This window comes from Myzus persicae, unplaced genomic scaffold (assembly GCF_001856785.1).
Source record: "Myzus persicae strain clone G006 unplaced genomic scaffold, MPER_G0061.0, whole genome shotgun sequence".
Lineage (NCBI taxonomy): Eukaryota > Metazoa > Arthropoda > Insecta > Hemiptera > Aphididae > Myzus > Myzus persicae.
This window is the reverse complement of record NW_019103989.1, coordinates 751,396-769,770: the sequence shown is the minus strand read 5'-3', so window position 1 is coordinate 769,770 and position 18,375 is coordinate 751,396. Positions and strand designations below refer to the sequence as shown.

Here is an 18,375-nt window from a genome sequence, read left to right as displayed (position 1 = left end):
TGTGTAGAGACTAGGAATTTCGACTATACTTTCGTACCACAATTTACGAGTACACTATAAGAAAGGATTGTTAAAAATGTACATTTTAAATATGGGCTTACTCAGGGATGTTGTTTCGACAAACGAGAATCGAATGCCTTTTATTTATATAATACAATAATATATACATATATCATATAGTTAACATTGGTTAAAGAAATAAAAGATATTTTTGTACAATCTATATAATTTATAAAAATTAATGTGTTGTGACTAGTCAACCGATTTTTCCAATTTCAAATTGTGCTTAGAGAAAGAAATTTTAGATAGTAATTTCAAAAACGTTTGAAAATATTATACTAAGTGCTATATCCAAACCACAACAAGTGGGTTGACCATTTCGGTCGTATTAGTTCACAAGTGAGGTCACCGATTCCAATTTGATTTGTCATCTGTGAACTTAATATTTTACCTATAGCAACTAAAATTCACATTTTAAGGTTGTGCTCAGTGTTCACCCTGGGATTTTGAGATTCACTGTGAAATTCAAGACATTTTTTTTTGTTTATAAATGGTTGCCATTGGTTATAGATAATAATAGAATTAGAAGAAATTAATATCAAAAAATCGGGCTGCAGATGAGGTAAAGCATGCATCAAATCATCAGATCAAAATATGGTCTCGAGGATATACATATTATAATATCTTGTGAGAAACTCGACAGCTAATTTATCAAATATTATGATTGTTCTCATCAGGACATCAGGAATTCTGATAACCGCATATTCGTTGTTTCTGCAACTTGTAATTGTTTGTATGCGCGTAAGGGGAAAAAAATTACTCATTATTTTATTACAGAGTCTAGCACTTCTGGTAAATTGCACATTTCGGTTTTATTCACTCCCGTGGGCAACGACCGTGGGTAATACAGGAAAGTTATCATCATCGGTATTGTACTTAATCGTATAATATAATATACTCACAAAGTGAATATCTTGTCCCACGTGGGCGCCAGCGTTTTGTATTCCGTGTGCGTCTGCAGCCGGGCGTTGACCAGCTCGAGCACGCAAAACGGATCGGACTTGCCGCAAAGGTCGGCGGACGTGAGCCCGTGGGCCTTGTACACGCGGACAGTGAGCACACCCACGTCGAGCAGGTCGCAAAACGTCCTGCTGGCCGAGTACTTCTGCCGGACGTGTTCCTGTTCAGTGATTTCGCGTTCGTAGTTGGACAAGTCCGACACCATGGCGATCGTCGACGTGCCACTGATGGTCAGCAACAGGTACAGTACGCCCCCACCACCTATCCCGGAAGCGTCGCGATTCTGGTGATGATCTCCACCGCCGCCACTTCCGCAATCGTCACCACCTCCGACGTTGAGTTTGTATTTGATTTTGTGCGTCTTTTCCCGTTCCAATTTACTCAGGTCCATGACGGCGCTATAAACAGAAACCGCTGGTGTATAGGCACGTCTCGTTATAGTTGGCATGATATGGAGGTACCGCAGCTACTCCAACAATCAGTCGGAACAGTCGATTTTGCTTTTTTCAAATACGATTAGGTCCCTCGACATGGATTATATTTCAGTTTTATTTCCTATACTATGCCTGCTATAATGTATAGGTTGCATTACTCTATTGTTTATAAGCGAGTGTACCTGACATTATTTAATATTATGACACGATAGTGCAGCCAGTGCAGGGTTCACAGAATTTATTTTCAAGTCTACTTTTAAACTTCCAAATAAATAACGAAAGAATAATGAATAAATACATATGATGAACTATTGAGAAATCTTCACGTTGTTTACTGCGTGAAGTGAAGAATTTATTGATGTTATACAATGATGTTTTTTGTTTGTTTTATATGTTTTATATTACTTTTTGTTCATATTTTTTTAATAATAAAAAAACATCCCTTCGAGTCTTAAGTACACTATACTTGGTATAATTTGATGCACTTTAGATCCCATTTTTGATTTTATCAGTGGGGTTTCTCAAGCGTGAGGAAAAATAAGGAAAAGTGTTAAAAAATGACGATATTTAGCATGCATGGTTTTAACGAGCTTAGTCCACATTAGTTTTTTGTGTGCGATAATGTATCATTGCTTTTAAATTTAACATAATAACACACCCACCCGGCTCATGTCCTACCTATCAGCACTTTTTTAAAAATAATTTCATTTAATTTTTACCTTTGGATATTAAGATTAGAATATTTAATACATAGTTGTACTTTTATGTGCATTTCTAGATATTCAAGCATTAATTATTTTTTATGAGCAGTCCATGGTTTTAGAAACGTCCTGTAAGAAATGATTGCAGTTTATCGTGGTAGGTTAAGAAACATTTTTGCTTCGAATACGATGGTTTGTCGTAACATTAGTAGGTAATAGGCTGATAAAAATATCTAGAATATGATATCAAGATGATCGAAGAAAGACTTCATGAGACGAGTACCTAGATCTCCGGTCTCAAAACCTCATTAAGTAGGTTTGCTATGTGCATTTGGCTCCACAAAATGATTTACTCAATTACTCAATATCATACTCCCATACTACATATTACAAAAATCCTAGTTTGATAGTATATTTTTCGATTCATTTTAATACCTACCTACTACAATGGTAATTTCAGAGACCCGTGTGTTTATCGATCGCTATCCATTTATTATGCTCACGGGAGTAAATATTTAATCAAACGGACAATGTTTTATAGATTATTCAAAATTCGATAGATGTGTTTAGTGAACTAACCATTATGTAGGTATAACAGTGGTTTTCATGTTAGCCAAAATAAAATATAATCAATTAAGTTTGATTGTTAGTTTACATGTTATAACTTACAAGTTATATTATTAAGCCATGGCTTCTGTTAGTATTTGCAAATGAACTAAAATATTTATTAAGAAAGCATACCTGTTACAAGTACCTACATGGTTATAACTTTTCTTTTTACAATAATGATAATTTTTTTTTGGAATTAAAGATTCTTATGTAAGAGTATATTTAAAAATTCTATAATTTGAAGCAAACATATTTTTTTATTAAGTTTCTTTAGGTATATTATATAGTGTCGATGAATATGAAGTTATAAGTCAAGTAATTTATTGGTACGCAAGTAACATTTGAATGGCCTGTTGGCTGTTATATACATTTAGTATATAATAAATATATGATCGATAAACACGAAATGCATAGAAGGCTTCTAGTTAGTAATCATGTAACAAAGTTATAGTTACCTTTCAAAGAAAATGTATTTGCTTAAATAAACCGCTCTTAAATATCGTTTATATTATTATAATATTATCCTGAAATGTGCCCATAAATTAAATTTAATTCCATCTTAAACAATATTATAATGCTTTTCCATTAGTATTATATTAATTAAAATAAATTACAATAATTATAAAATCGTTATTTTTCTTTTAAAGCATTACATTAATTGTAATTATTCATTCTTTTTTTACAATAAATTCATTCTTTTTAACTGTTATAATAATTTTATAAAATTGATATCCATTTTACAGTTTATTAAATGGATCTGTTTGAAGCCTTTTGAACTTTGCTATGTTTATTCTGTAGGGACTTACAAAGTTTACTTAGTACACACATCATCCATAATCGAACTATTATACATTACCAGGATTCGAGATTATTGTTAACTAGTTGAGTGCCAAGTTAAAATGAAGCAAATAATTATGTCATGCTCTCTGAAAATATCTAAATATTGTATTCACCTCATGTAAATCGCAAATTATATAACCGTAAGCTTTGTATAAGAAAACCCAAAAACCTATAGACTCTCAAATTTAATGGATTAACCATGTATTTCAGACAAACTCTCTTTTGTGGAGCATATGCAAGAGGTTATACATTATAATTTGTACATAAACATTACAATAACAGTAGGTAAAAGTGCACAACTAAATAATGACAAAATTAAGTTTATTATTGCTCTCTCGTAAAATATTAATCTTTTAAAGTTTTGAATTATGAAACGAAGGATAAATCTTGGGTTAAGGAAAATCTGGTAAAATACCTGAGGGGAAATATGTTTCAAAAAAAATCGCTACATCTACTCGTGTTTCCTGACGAATTTCTTTTTTTAATTGACATACCAATTTCATAACTGACAAGACCATCTAAAACAACTAAATTCGTTCTTATCTTAAATTAAGACAGTGATATAATGAAACCAGAACAATTCCTTGATAATTTGAAAAACCCTCAGGTGCATATTCCTTCAAATTCGATTTGTTTATCGATTTATTTTTTATAATGGTTTATAAAATAAAAAATCATACCTTGCTACTATTTCTTCGCGTGAACGTTCCTTCGCACACACATTTATTTCTAGTTCTTGAGTCTGATCGTCAAACAAATGTAAATCAAATTGTTCCAGCCAAGTAGGGGTTGGAATTCGATTACTACCTTTGCTTTTGAATTTTTCTCCTCCCAATCTATGTACAAATTAAAGGTTGACAATATAATGAAATCCCTGTCACTTACAAAAATTAAACATACCTGAAACGAACATATGGGTCACATAAACCTTCAGCTATTGTACAGTTTTTTACTTTAATTAAAACAATAGTTACTACTGAACTCCAAACTTGACATTTGTACTTTCTACCTATTTCAGCTACTTTGCCGGTCTTTTGAAGACTCTAAAGAAATAGTGCGGTAATATTAAAAATAACAAATTCAAATTTTTTGCACATCATTTTAAATAGTAGTCATATTATTCTTATTTCTTACACACATTTACAAAGAAAAATAGTTAAAATCATCATTTTATATTGTTTCATTTAGGTTATTATTAGGTTATATATCGATTATAATTACCTGTTCGCGTTCTTCTCGGGATTGGGGTGTTAAAGTTACATCTAGATAAATCTCACCAAGGTATTCAGCATTTTGAGTATCCCGTAATTGTAAACATATGTCGTGCTGTCTAAGAACAAAAAACAAAAAATAAACAAATGACAATTTATGCTGTTAATAATAAGTATTGATGGGACACATTTAATCTGTAATATAAATATTTTCAGATTTTCAGCTATTAATAATAGGCTTTAATTAAAATGAATTCTATTTGCAAAAACTTGCACTTAACTTAAAAAGTAATTTAATACATGAATAATTATTTTAACTTTTATATGGTATATTACAATATAAAAAAATATCTCATTCGTCATATTTTGATTAAATATTGTTTTAATTTTTTTTCACTCTCTTTTTGAGTTGACATTTGAATAAAATTGCGTTATACATATTTGTGAGCATCAATCATTACCAGCACTAATTTATACTAACGACATAAAGTGATATTAAACTCACTTGCCCAATTCTAAGGCCGTCAAAGTGATCTGCGCTGCTCCCATAAAGTCATCTTGAAGACCCCAATCGTAATCAAAAACCTGAAACGATAAAATAATATTGGTTTGTATAAAAGTTTATAGTTTGATATCTTATGACAACAGTTAAATGACATACCATCTAGTTAATTTTAATTTTAAATTTTCTTTTTAAAAGTTAATTGATAATTTGACTATATTTTAGTAAAAATAATAATATATATTATATACACATATTCTTAAAATGTATCCTCTATTTACTTGCATAAAATTAAAACCGAAATGCTAATTTTAAATATAAATAGAATTAACATATTACAATATTATATATTCTTTGAAAATGTAATATAACAAATTATTTCCCAGAATTTTATAAATTAAGGTACCTACTAATGTAATTGCCTTACAAATTTTATTTTCATTTATCGGGAAACCTGCACACAGCCCTACAGGCTACCCAACACCACTAAATATGCTGATGTAAATTATGTGAGTTAAGTGCTTAACCAATTAATACTCGAATAATCTTCAATAAAAATAAAGTTTTTAAAACTATTATTATTTTCAAATAGGTAGGTAGTAGGTTAATTCTTTGTTTCGGAAATGATGATAATCTTAAGGAAAAATGGAAAAATATGTAATTCATGATAATCCATCATGTATTTATTTTATAACTTTAAATCAACACAGTTAAGTTAAAGTATTTATAACCACTTCTATAACCTAAACAAATAGAAAACTTTTTGAACATAAATCATTATTTTTCTTACAATAAAACTCTAAATATAGTATTGCACACAAGGAACTTAATATTCTTCTATTTTATCCGCCAATAATATGATTGTATAATATATTCGATTATATATAATTATATAATACAATTTTATTATGATACAGTCATTGGATACATTTTCATAGTATTTTTTAATAAAACCATAAAACCATTGATATCATCATATATAAATCTTTGATAGGGTCATTTGGATAAAAATAAATACGATAAATTATGTGTTATTCCCTTTATTCTATAAACAGAATTAATGTGCTACCCAAAAACTTTGTAACTTTAATTTATTACCTACTGCATAAAAAATTAATTTGCCATAGTGCGTGAACAGTAATATTACCTGTGGCGAAAAAAGTGTGTATGCATTTTTATTCCATAAAATTATACATTGTATTTCGTGACATGCTCTTATTTTCAACCGCGTTTCATGTTTACCAAACCCTCTATCGGTTGGTAGCTATGCATAACAATATGTACACAAAGAAAAAGTATAAAATAGAAATCGAAAGAAGGCGAAAATATCACAGTTAATTAGTCACCTGAATTTTATCGGTCAATAATGGAATCACAAGACATTACTTTGTCTTAAATTCTGACAGCTGAACATTAATATCTTTGATAACGTCTAAATAACTTCACGGAGCAAATCAATGGGAGATACTTTATCATTGTTAAAATCTGTCACTAATGTCGATATAAATAAATATATAAATACTTATCTGTGTATTAAATAAGTTCATTTTAAAACCCAGTAAAATCCCATTTAACGAATTCTGTTATAGCCTTATAGGCACGAATGGTAAGTAGTAATTGAATCTAAAATTTCTAACGATACTTAGTTTATACACAGCTACATAAAAAATTATAAATACCATAACATAATTTTAAACAATAAATATATTATTTATAGTTACAAATAGTCTTAGAAGGTGTAAACGAAATTATTAAATGTTTAGGTTTGCAATTTTCGATTTCTGATAAATCTGGAACATTGGTGAACACGAATATTTAGCTGGTGTTTTTCAAATGGTTATTTTCATTTATTATTTTTTTTAACCAATCCTACACTTATTTTACTCCCAATCATTTTCGGATTCTCACACAAAATACCGAAATTAAACATGTAGGTTGCCATTTTAATCAAAATTTTAGAATGGGTTTATTAACTAAAATGGATGGAAAACAGCAATATAAGCCGAGAAAAATGTGAAAAAGTCCAAAAAAAAAAAATATTAAAAATTATTAAGTTATTGAATTAGTTAAATTAGTTCATTGATGAGCAAAAAAAAAATTAGATTGGTGTTTTTGACTTAAGCACTGATATTGCTATCAATCGTTTCAAAACAATAATAATAGTAATTTAAAGGTACTTAATAAAATTAAAGGTACAAATGTTTTTTTAAATTTTTAAATCAATATTTAATACAATTAAACATATTAATGTAAAATAAAGGGACCTTATTGTGGAAAAAAAAAATTGTAAAATAACAATTACTTAAGTCATTATTCATTACAAATAATAATTATTAATTACAATTATATAGAATGTTATTACTAACTGTAAGGTGGCATAAAAATTTAATATTAAAATAGGTCCTATAATTTATAACTATACTAAAACAGCCCTGCTGGAAACTCTGAATACCTAATGAAATGTGACTCTAAAATATGATTATTAATTATCTTATGAAAATGGTTAAAATGGTAGCCCAAAAATATTCTATCTGTAATACGATAGTTTTAGTAATTATTTGCTTTTTGATTAATAACAAATAATGGTTTTCCATAAATTTAAGAACGGCATACCCGAGTATCGTCAGAGTTCGAAGTATGAACAGATATTTGTGCAAACTAGTATTATTGGAATATAATATTAATTTTTGCAGTTAACCACAGTGTATTGATAGATACCATACAAGTGTTCACAGATCAGATATTTAAAAGTCTTTACATATTAAAATCTAATATAGTAAAGATAACAAAACTAATATAAACCATTATTGTACTATATTACACAACAATAATACTCACAATTTGCCTATTAATTATCAGTAACAAGTAACGACAACATAACTGTGTTTACATTTTAATTAACGAAGTCTGTCGACTAATACGACTGTATTCGTTTACTAACGTTGCTGCTTAATAGAAATGTCTACGAAGCAATATTGAATAATTAAATGTTGGCGACCACAGTGTATTAATACTTGGTAGGTACTTAAATTAAGACCATTGAGACTTATGTTATAGTTACGACTAAGTTTAAAGTTACTTATGGATGCTTTTGTCAAATACTAACGAATGTAAATAAGTTTCATGATCCCGCAGATAGGAACTTCAACTCTATTAGATACATGCCGACAATGAAATTAAACTAAACTTGAGAAACACTAATCGAAATACGACAATTATTTGACTTTACACCAACGGGTAAATATTGTGATGTGGCGGGAAGTCACTTACATTAAAAACATTACCATCTAAGTAATATAAAAATTGAAAAACATAACTGTCTTCAACTATTCAAACTATTCAAAGAAACGAACTTGATGAATAAAATATTACATACACACATGCCTATACTAAGCATATTGTAATTAAATTAATACAAGTCTTAAAAGTAATATACGAAAACAATGTAACAACATTTTTTTTTTAAATATGAATGTATTTCAGAAACGCTATAAGTTGAGGCGTTTTGCAAAAAAAAATAACAAAAAGTAAAACATTACTGATTGTAGTACTTCGTAGATTTATGTATGAAATAAGTAATTATCCTTCGTATATTATGTTCACCATTATCAGGTTATGAAACGACACTAACCCAATAGCCTTTGATGCCGAGGGATAATTTAAATAAAAATAAAAACACTATTTTTTATTTAATATTCATATATATTATACAATGTACCACTGACAGACATTTTAATAATAATTCATGCATATTATAATAGATTGTTCACAAAAATTACGAATGAAGTAAAATGATTTCGTTGTTATCGTGATTGCGCATTTCACAATGTATACTTTTAAAATATATTATTTTTATGACGATGTAGGAATTATAATATGATATTAATATTGATCCTGGTATTTACATTCCATATATTTTAATATGCTATATAGTAAAAAGCCAACTGGAGTAAATTCCAAAAAATTAACTAAAAAAAACGGATGTATACGGCGTTCACTCTTCTATAACCTTCTAAAAGTGCAATAAAATACAGTTCACTACTAACACTATACCGAAGTTTTTTACTATTATATAAAGTCAATATTGGATTTATTATAACGTTGATAAAAAGATATGAATGGGGACAAAGACACGTACATTTATCCGGACAGTGGAAAATCATACATATTAAGATAGATATGTTTTTGGACTGGATACAACTTTTTTTTCTAACCGATTTCACGCTTTGTTTATCGTCATAAAAACCCGAATCAACAATAAAAACATATCTATTGTATCCTTACAGAGGAAAAATATCGAGTAGCATACTCTACAAGAGTTGCAACATTTACTATCTGACTATAGTGTCAGACTATATGACTATTTTCTCACAAGTTCGAATATTTTTATGTAACACACCTGTCTAATTATGAAATTTAAAAAAAAAATCAAAACAACAATTTTTTTATTATCATCACGGTGATTGGAACCTGATTTTGACATTCAATTATTCAAAGTATTATGTAACAGCATTATATGCATTATAGTTTAAAATGAAATTGACGGAATATTAAAATATTTGTTACATTAGTAAAACAAAGGCGTTACATCATATAATACCCGAGAAACACTTTACAATATAATATTTTTTACGTGTAATGCAAACACAGTTTTTTTTTTATTTTGTTGCCGATTTAGTAATCTAAACAATTAATAATACCAAGTACCCACCTTATACATTATACATAATATCAAATTTCTAGGTTGGAGGTTTTCATTAATGTGTATGCAAATATCGCAACGGTAAATTTATTCGTACGAGATCTACTAGTCATGAAGTTTATGTTCTTATGAATAAGGCACGTTAATATAATATATCAAAATACATTAATAGTAATTTTCCAAACATTTTCATATAACATGCTAATTTAGGTCTGCAAATTATGATCATGAATTATTATAATCGGCCGTGGCTCATTTAAAACTATTATTTCAAGACACAATTCCAAAGAATTTTATTAATTAAAAATAGTCGATAGCTAGGTCTACTGTATAGTGTTAACGTATGTATAACAAAAATTAAGCCGAGATAATTAATAACCACGTACATGTTATTCCTTAAAAATATTAATTATGGGTTTGGCTCGCAGAGTCATTGATCGCCCATACAACGGAGTATGAAGTCAGTGGGAACACTTGAACAAATTGTACAATTGCGTGTGTTCTGTATGACGCATGAACACATACAATTTGATCAAGTGTGCACCTCCTGTCTTCGAGCTACAAAATAATGAACAGATTTATTCCTTTATAAATGTATTATTCCTTAATAAATTCAGTAATTTATAATACTGTAGATTATATACATATAGTATATACATATATTAGTTGTACACAAATGAAAAAAATAATAAACTACAACTTTCAAACACAACTTCAGCGGTCCATATGAAACAGGGCAGCTTTGAAATAAGAAATTTAGATAGCTTACAATGAAAAACCAAGAAAAATAAAATATACAAATCTGAAGTGCGAGTCTGTTTTTAAATTCCTCATTACGAATGATTACTGCAATGGCTGTATTTGTAAGGTTTAGCAGAAGAATTTTAGATACCATGAAACACATTATATACAAACCCATTGTACTAATTAATACGTTGGTATGTGGTACATTAGTACGTTTAGTACGTTTGGATAAGGCCTATAGACTAGAAACTATTGAATCGGTTTCCACCAAATCTTACAAATATATTCCTTGAGACTCTGGGAGTGTTTAAAGCTTCATTTTTCAACCCTTATAGATTAACATAGGGTGACTTATGCCTCACGGGTGAATTTTGCTCACAAAAACGCATATTTTAACATAAATATGTTTTTGGGCTGCGTACAACTTTTTTTTTCTAACTAATTTCCTCTAGGTCGTTTTTTTTTAACGCTTTGTTTATTGTTATAGAAAAGCAAATCAACAATAATAATAATAATAAAAAAAAATTAAATTAAATTACTAACAAATTGTAGCATGCTACAATATGTTTTTTCACTGCACTATAACCCAAAACACATAATATGTATCTCTAATTCAGGAAAAATTGAAGTGCTATGCTCACAGCTAGTAGCAGGTTCCTTATAATATAACACAAGAACAACATTGTTTGGTTTATATATAGGGTTGCCATTAGTTACTACTCGTATTTGTGTAGCTTATTGACTTAGGCATGTTACTATTGATTATTAAGACTAGGTAGTATGATAGTACTTACTATTAACGGTATTAGGTAAGCTCACTCTGTGAAAGTGAAGCTAATTTCTAGTTTCTAAATGTATCATCAGAAACTACAAAAAGTACGAACTCGAAATTTGGAATAGTGGTCTCTCTAATGATCTAGATGTACACAAGGAATTTCTGATATTCGAATTTTAAAAAGGTGGCCAAACATGAATCTTGAGGTTCACTGTGAAAATTCAAACATTTTTTGCTTATAAGTGGCACATTGGTTACTCGGGCAGATCATTTACAATCATACATTAAATCGTCACGTCTATGGCCACAAATAAAGGAACTATACCTTAAAACCAAAAGTATGGGTGTAACTTATATACTCAAAAACAACTGAATCGAATTTGACCAAAATCTCAAAGATCACTTTTAGAGAAGTCAGAAAAGTTTAGAGAGTAAGTAGTTCAAACAACGTTAAAAAATTTACCAAGTGCTAAATAAAATCCGCGACTCGTGGTTACCCATCTTGAGGTAGAATTATTTCACAAAGCTAGGTATACTGGTCACTGACGCCGATTTGTCTGTGAACTGAGGTACACTAAAACTGATATACACTCAAACCAAGGTACACATATATAGCTTATTTACTGTAATACAGATTTTTCCAAAAAAAAAAACTGTACACAGATGAAATCGGGATGTTCAGCTAACCTACTTTAAATTATTATGTATTGTATGTTTGGTAACCGTTAGGGAAATAACGTCACTGTACAAATATTTATATTTATATTTAGTACAAAAATGATATTTATTTTATGATAGATTTTGTTTATTGTTTTTCTCCACAAAAGTACAACTAGTAAAATATGGGTGGTGAAGGGTTATTTAATACACAAAAACGTTGGAACTTGTGTTTAAATATAGATATATATTTAACCCGACTTTAATCGTGAAAGTGCCAGGCAAATGAACCTCATATTGTTATAATGTAATATTTTTTTATTTAGAAAAAAGTTTCCCCTGAGGCGGTGGCCTATGTGGGCATAAAACTATAATTTAACAAACAAACATTTGAAATAAAAAAAACAAAATGCGAAATGCGAAAAACAATGCCTACCTATGCAGAACAGAAAAAACCAAATAATATAATCAAAACATAATATATTTAAAGGTATACAATATAGATTCAATTTATAAATGTATTTGTTACAAACAAACCATATTACCATACCTTTGACCCACCACTTATAATTTAAATGAGTATTTTTTAAAAATTATATTTTGTTGATTTAAAAAAGAATTAGTCCATACCTTTATTTGAATTGGTTCAAAAGGATCATCTAGTAGGTGTGTAAACGTTTCGTCCCAAGTTGGATTCAGACTTTTATACACTGTTTTCGATTTGTGAATCAGTCTTCCACCTATCTTAAATTTCACATAGGGATCACTGAGACCTACAATTTTGACACACTTTAGTACTTAACATAGTTTTGATATTGTTCTGAAAAAAAATTTTTCTGATAACTACCATTTTTATCTCGAGCAATGAGATCTTTTCCCTTTTTCAAATGTATTTTGAGTTGAAAAAAGTCATATTTTCTGAGCAAAGCTTCATTTTGAATTGGATTTTGACCTTCCTGGTAAATCAAAATTCGACAACAGAATTTAATTTCAAAGCTTTTGTAAAAATATTTTGAATAATATGAATGTGTTTTAAAATGTAAATTATAAGCCAAGTTATGTTTACATTATTACACAATACTGCTCAAACTCATGAGATCGGTATTTGTCTAGAGTAAATATTTTAAACAATAAAGGACTATCTTACTAAAGAACGTTTGTTGCTTTTAGAAATTATCTCAATTCTTTAGTGAGTGCATACCTATCTACTACATTATATTAATTTAACGAAATTACAAAAATGGTAGGAATTTAAAATTAATATTTACTGGTGTAGCTAAATCTATTTGTTGTTCAGATCTTATTGAATTTTGTCTCCGAAGCCGAACTTGATGGTCACGTGAAACAACTTTCTGGAACCAATTCTGAGTCAATCCAAATTCTAAAATATGTATAAAAATGTGTCAATATTTTAGTGTTATTTGTAGTTTTATTTTATTTGATTATCAAACATTTTCCTTTAATGAGAGAAAAATTGTATTTTTTCAAAATTGATCACACCTCCTTTATTTTTCTTTCTTATTACATTAAAAAAATAAACACTGAAAAACAATCTAATTCGATATGAAAGTTTTGACACTGGTCAAAATTGAAATACATTATGATCATTAAATGAATTTAATAAAATATTTAGTTTTAAAGTTAATATTAGAATAATTCTTATTTTGACCTTTGGATTTATTGAAACTATAAGACACAATTAATAAAAAAATAAAACTATACGTTTCAAGATTTTAATAATTTAAGACCGTTTGATGAACAAAAATGTTTATTATTTTTAATTTAAGTTATAATAAAGAATACTTGGTTATTTGGTTATTATTGTTTCGCATAATACTCAGTTTTTACATAACAACATTTTCATCTTGCTGCATTTTGAGAAAATGTAGTTTTTGAATTTTACATTTATTTAAAATACCATACCACTAGTAATTGAATTTTGAGTATTTTTTGAGTCTGAAGTCTTAGTTTGTTGTAAAGTGTCTGGACGGACTAGTCTTGCAAGTATAGGAGATTCAGAGGGTGACTCGTCAGTGTCAGAGCCTCGTGCTTTATTTCTCCCTTTGGCCCATTTCTCCTGAAAATAATGTTATGATGATACTGTTAGAGTAAATATATATACATTTAAATAGGTTTGAGTTCAAACTAAAAATATAAAGCATAAACTAATGTATTTTTTAAATAACATATACATTTTGTTTACCTCGGTAGGAAACCACCGATTCTAATAAAACACAAAATTAAATAATAATAAATCATTAATTTATATTGATATTATTATACATGGTGTTAGTTGATTTATTTAAATAATAGTAAAGTGTAGGTATATAACATAATATGCAATTCAAATTTAATCAAATAAAGTATTCTAAGCCTAGGTATATGAACATTGTATGGCTGTAATGCTATACTGACTTTTAAAGCGAGTCACCAATAATCACGGTCAATTTTAATACATATGTTTTTTTTCTGTTTTAATATCTCGTGTTAAAAACTTATCTGTATAAGTAAATTATAAAATATATTGTACCGAAACCCAAAGTTTATTTGTATAGAACCAAAATATAAGTATGTGACGGTAAGTTATGAGGAGTGGAATAGCTAGGTTGACCCATATATTTTTTTATGTACCATAATTTATTTAAAACAGCTAGGAGTATGCTTCAAATTATGATTAATAAACATTATTTAAAAACAATTGCCTGAGAACATAATATTATGTTACGTCTTATCTTGTATAAAAATCCCCTTTTATGTTTTATTTGAATGTACTGGATTATTTCCCTTAAATTGCTTAGCAACAAAATAAACTATATTCTTTGTTATTAGTACATAGTTTTAAAGGCTTAGTAGAATTCTGGTCTAATTTATTATTGTTAGCTAGCTCCGATGGGATAACGCAATTTGTGTCAAAATATAAAAGCAATATATTAACAGCTATGCGTTTCAGTGAGTACATATTGTTTATTTGTGTGAAATTCACAGTAATTAATAAGTATAGACCAACAAATGTTTGAATCAGTAATTTATTTGGCAGATAAAAATTTCAATGAAAAGAATGATGAAAACAATATATTTTAAATTATAATAGTACCTTATAATAAATTATAATGTTACATAATATTAATACGAGTTATGTATAACACATATTTTGTTATTTATATATATATATTGGTACATGATATTTTCTGAAAGAAAATATTATAAATACAATATCATTTTAATTTAATTGAAAAATGTATATTTAAAAAAATTAAAGTGAATAAATAGTTATTTGGTTATTTCAAAATCCGAAGAATCAAACAAAAAGAAAAAACTTCTATATAATAAAATACACAAATACTTTTAGTTTTATCAAGCTATTTAAATCGATTGTTTTTAACACTCACGTTAAATAACTAAACTAGTTTAACGTTTGCTTCAACTTAATAGATATTATATATCATACACTTTGTTTTATGTTCCTAGGTTATTTTCAGCAGTCCCCGTTTTTTTTCTCAAAGAAATGTTGACAAAAATTGTTGCATTTTAAAGTTCCCATTTTAGGCTGTGATGTTATGTCAATTATAATATTGTTGAGTTAAGATAAATCCTTATTACCTTCAATTCATAAAATTAATACCATGTTTGCCAAACTAAGTGAAATGATAAATTATTTACTGTCTAATGTTTTTTATTTTAATATAATAGATTGGATTAACAAATTTAAATTTAAATAACAAGAGCATGTGTTCATACCTCAATTTCTAATAACCATAAACATAAAATACCTTCATAGTTACAAAATATAATTTTAGTAATTTTATACTATTTAATGTCAAAGTAAATATTATTTAGGTATAAAATAAGCTTCGGGCAAGTGCGTTGTAGTTTTCGATGTAGGTACCTAAGTATTTAGTTCTGTTTATTATTGTGGATATCAGTATACTAGTATCACTATGTACTGAGTAAAGACCCAAATTTTTAATAACAATTTTATGTATTCCAAACTTTTAAAAATTACCAATCAATTATTCTATAACATTTATAGAAATTTTTTATTGAACCGTTAATAGTGTTTTTCAGGTTGTGTGATTTAATAATTGTAGGATTTGTATTATCATCTAACATTTTTAATTGGTAATTATAATCAATGTATTTTGGGTGGATTTTATTTTATAGAAAAAACAATTAATGTTATTTCATCGCAATTTTTATGGAAGTTTCATACAATTGGATGAAAGTTACAGGTATAAAAAGACTATTTGAGAACAAAATAAAATAAAAATTTATTGATTTGACGGTCGTATAATTCTATAATATACCTATTATTATGTTGTATTCTGCAATATATTATCTACGCTACAAAATGTAACTACGAATTACGATAACATGTGTTATGAACTCATGTGTAGGTAATGGCGTTATTGATTTTTAATACCCTGGATAAAAAAAAAATAAACATTTATTTACCATCGCAGAAATAGTGTTCGGACTTTTTTGTCATTGGAGAACGTAGTAATGAAGTTTGTATCGTTTTTTAACACACGTGTGTGTATGCTTGAACACCACAGGGACCCTTCACGTGGTTTGTAAAATTATATGTTTGAGATAACATTACATATAATGTATAATGTTTTATTTTTTCAAAGTGTATTATCATCGAGCGACAATAATACATTACCTACAGCCAAGCCTGGGCATAAACGAGTTAAAAAGTTAAAGTTAAGTTAATTTTAACTTTCTAAAATTTAATTTTCATTAGCTTAATTTTTAACTTGACTGATTTTTATTGATATAAACTTAATGAATAACGAGTTACTTTTAATCAAATCCAATTTCATTCCTTTATAAATAATTAAATAATAAATACAATACAATTTTTACTGATGATATATATTGCATTAACATTTACTTATTATTATTTTAAATCATATAACTAGCTGCTTATGTATAAAAAAAAAAAAAATAAATAACTTAAGTTAGTAAATAAATTATAATATGTTTTCGAATAACTTTTAACTTAACCGAGTTTAAAAAAAAATAGGTAACTATTGACTTTAAATTAAACTTTTTGAAATGTTTTCTAATAACTTAACTTAACTCAGTTAAAAATTATCATTAACTTTCCCAGGCTTGCTTATAGGTGTACATATATATATAAATGATTTGTTTTCAAATTTCACAGCCACACAGGTTAATTTACAAACAGTCCATATAATTCATTTTTTTTTTCATTTTGATACTTTTTTTAGAAAATATTATCCGATTGAAAATAACTATTGTAAGTATAGGTACCCCTACTCATATGCTTATATTGCGTAGATATGTACTTCCCGTCATATGCATATTATTCTACATCCGATTATCCACGTCGGGTGTATGATTCAAAGACTGGTTTCGTGTGATTACCTTTAAGGAATTGAAGAAGGAATGGGTCTTTTGCACCACGTTGATGCTCTGTATAGTGGACTGGGCGGTGGCGGTGGCGCAGGAAGACGAATTGATTGCGGATGGACAGCACCCCTGACCGGCGCCTGGCGTGCTCGGCGACGACGACGATGCGAAGCTCTCCATCGTGACATGCCGCCGTTCTGCGGCCGCAAACTTCTTGCACAAGTAGTCCAAGTCCTCGGGATAGCTGAGGTCAAAGTCGGACTTGGACAACGGTCGGCGTCGGACCAAGTCACCGGTCCCCGTTTCATCGTTGCAGGGTACTGACGATCGGTGGTGATCGTGTTCTCTCAACGATCTCGTATTGAATTTCACTTGGCATACGTTTTCGGCTATATATATATATAGAAAACACACAAAACAAGATGACGGTGTTATGAATATAAAACATAATATTGTATGATATAGACATCTTTTTATCGTATGGGTGCGCAAAACACCCATTTTGTTAGAGCTCATATCCTATAAAAGCTTTTATGAAATATTAATAATTTTTAAACGGTCTAAAAGAAGCATTTGAAACGTTGCTGTGTGCGTATGGTATTGTATATACGCGTGTAACCTAGACAAAGGCCGAAGGGCATTGTAAAGACTTTTGTTGATCCCAGGAAATATAGTTAATAGCGAGGGAAGAAATAACACGCAATATGCCCTGTTGCTCCTAAAAATCCCACGGGGTCACTCATCCTGGATAAAGCAACGTCTTATTGTGGTAGTTGACTTCGTGTCTGATAAGAAATCCTGCAG

General features: G+C 28.6%; 1 protein-coding gene across 7 annotated transcripts in view; it reads right to left on the bottom strand.

Moving 5' to 3' along the window:
• LOC111037287 (multiple C2 and transmembrane domain-containing protein 1) overlaps positions 1–18,375 on the bottom strand; it is a 66,469-nt gene that overhangs the window by 12,426 nt on the left and 35,668 nt on the right. For 6 of the 7 annotated variants that reach the window (XM_022319778.1, XM_022319777.1, XM_022319775.1 and 3 more), the window contains 11 exons: positions 17,587–17,960; positions 14,399–14,419; positions 14,119–14,272; positions 13,464–13,576; positions 13,043–13,151; positions 12,826–12,968; positions 5,321–5,400; positions 4,826–4,934; positions 4,505–4,647; positions 4,285–4,440; positions 963–1,418 (listed from right to left, as the gene is read on the bottom strand). In XM_022319778.1, the coding sequence (XP_022175470.1) occupies positions 963–1,418; positions 4,285–4,440; positions 4,505–4,647; positions 4,826–4,934; positions 5,321–5,400; positions 12,826–12,968; positions 13,043–13,151; positions 13,464–13,576; positions 14,119–14,272; positions 14,399–14,419; positions 17,587–17,960 (1,858 nt within the window). The remainder of the gene's footprint in view (positions 1–962; positions 1,419–4,284; positions 4,441–4,504; positions 4,648–4,825; positions 4,935–5,320; positions 5,401–12,825; positions 12,969–13,042; positions 13,152–13,463; positions 13,577–14,118; positions 14,273–14,398; positions 14,420–17,586; positions 17,961–18,375) is intronic. The other variant, XM_022319776.1, reaches the window with a different exon arrangement.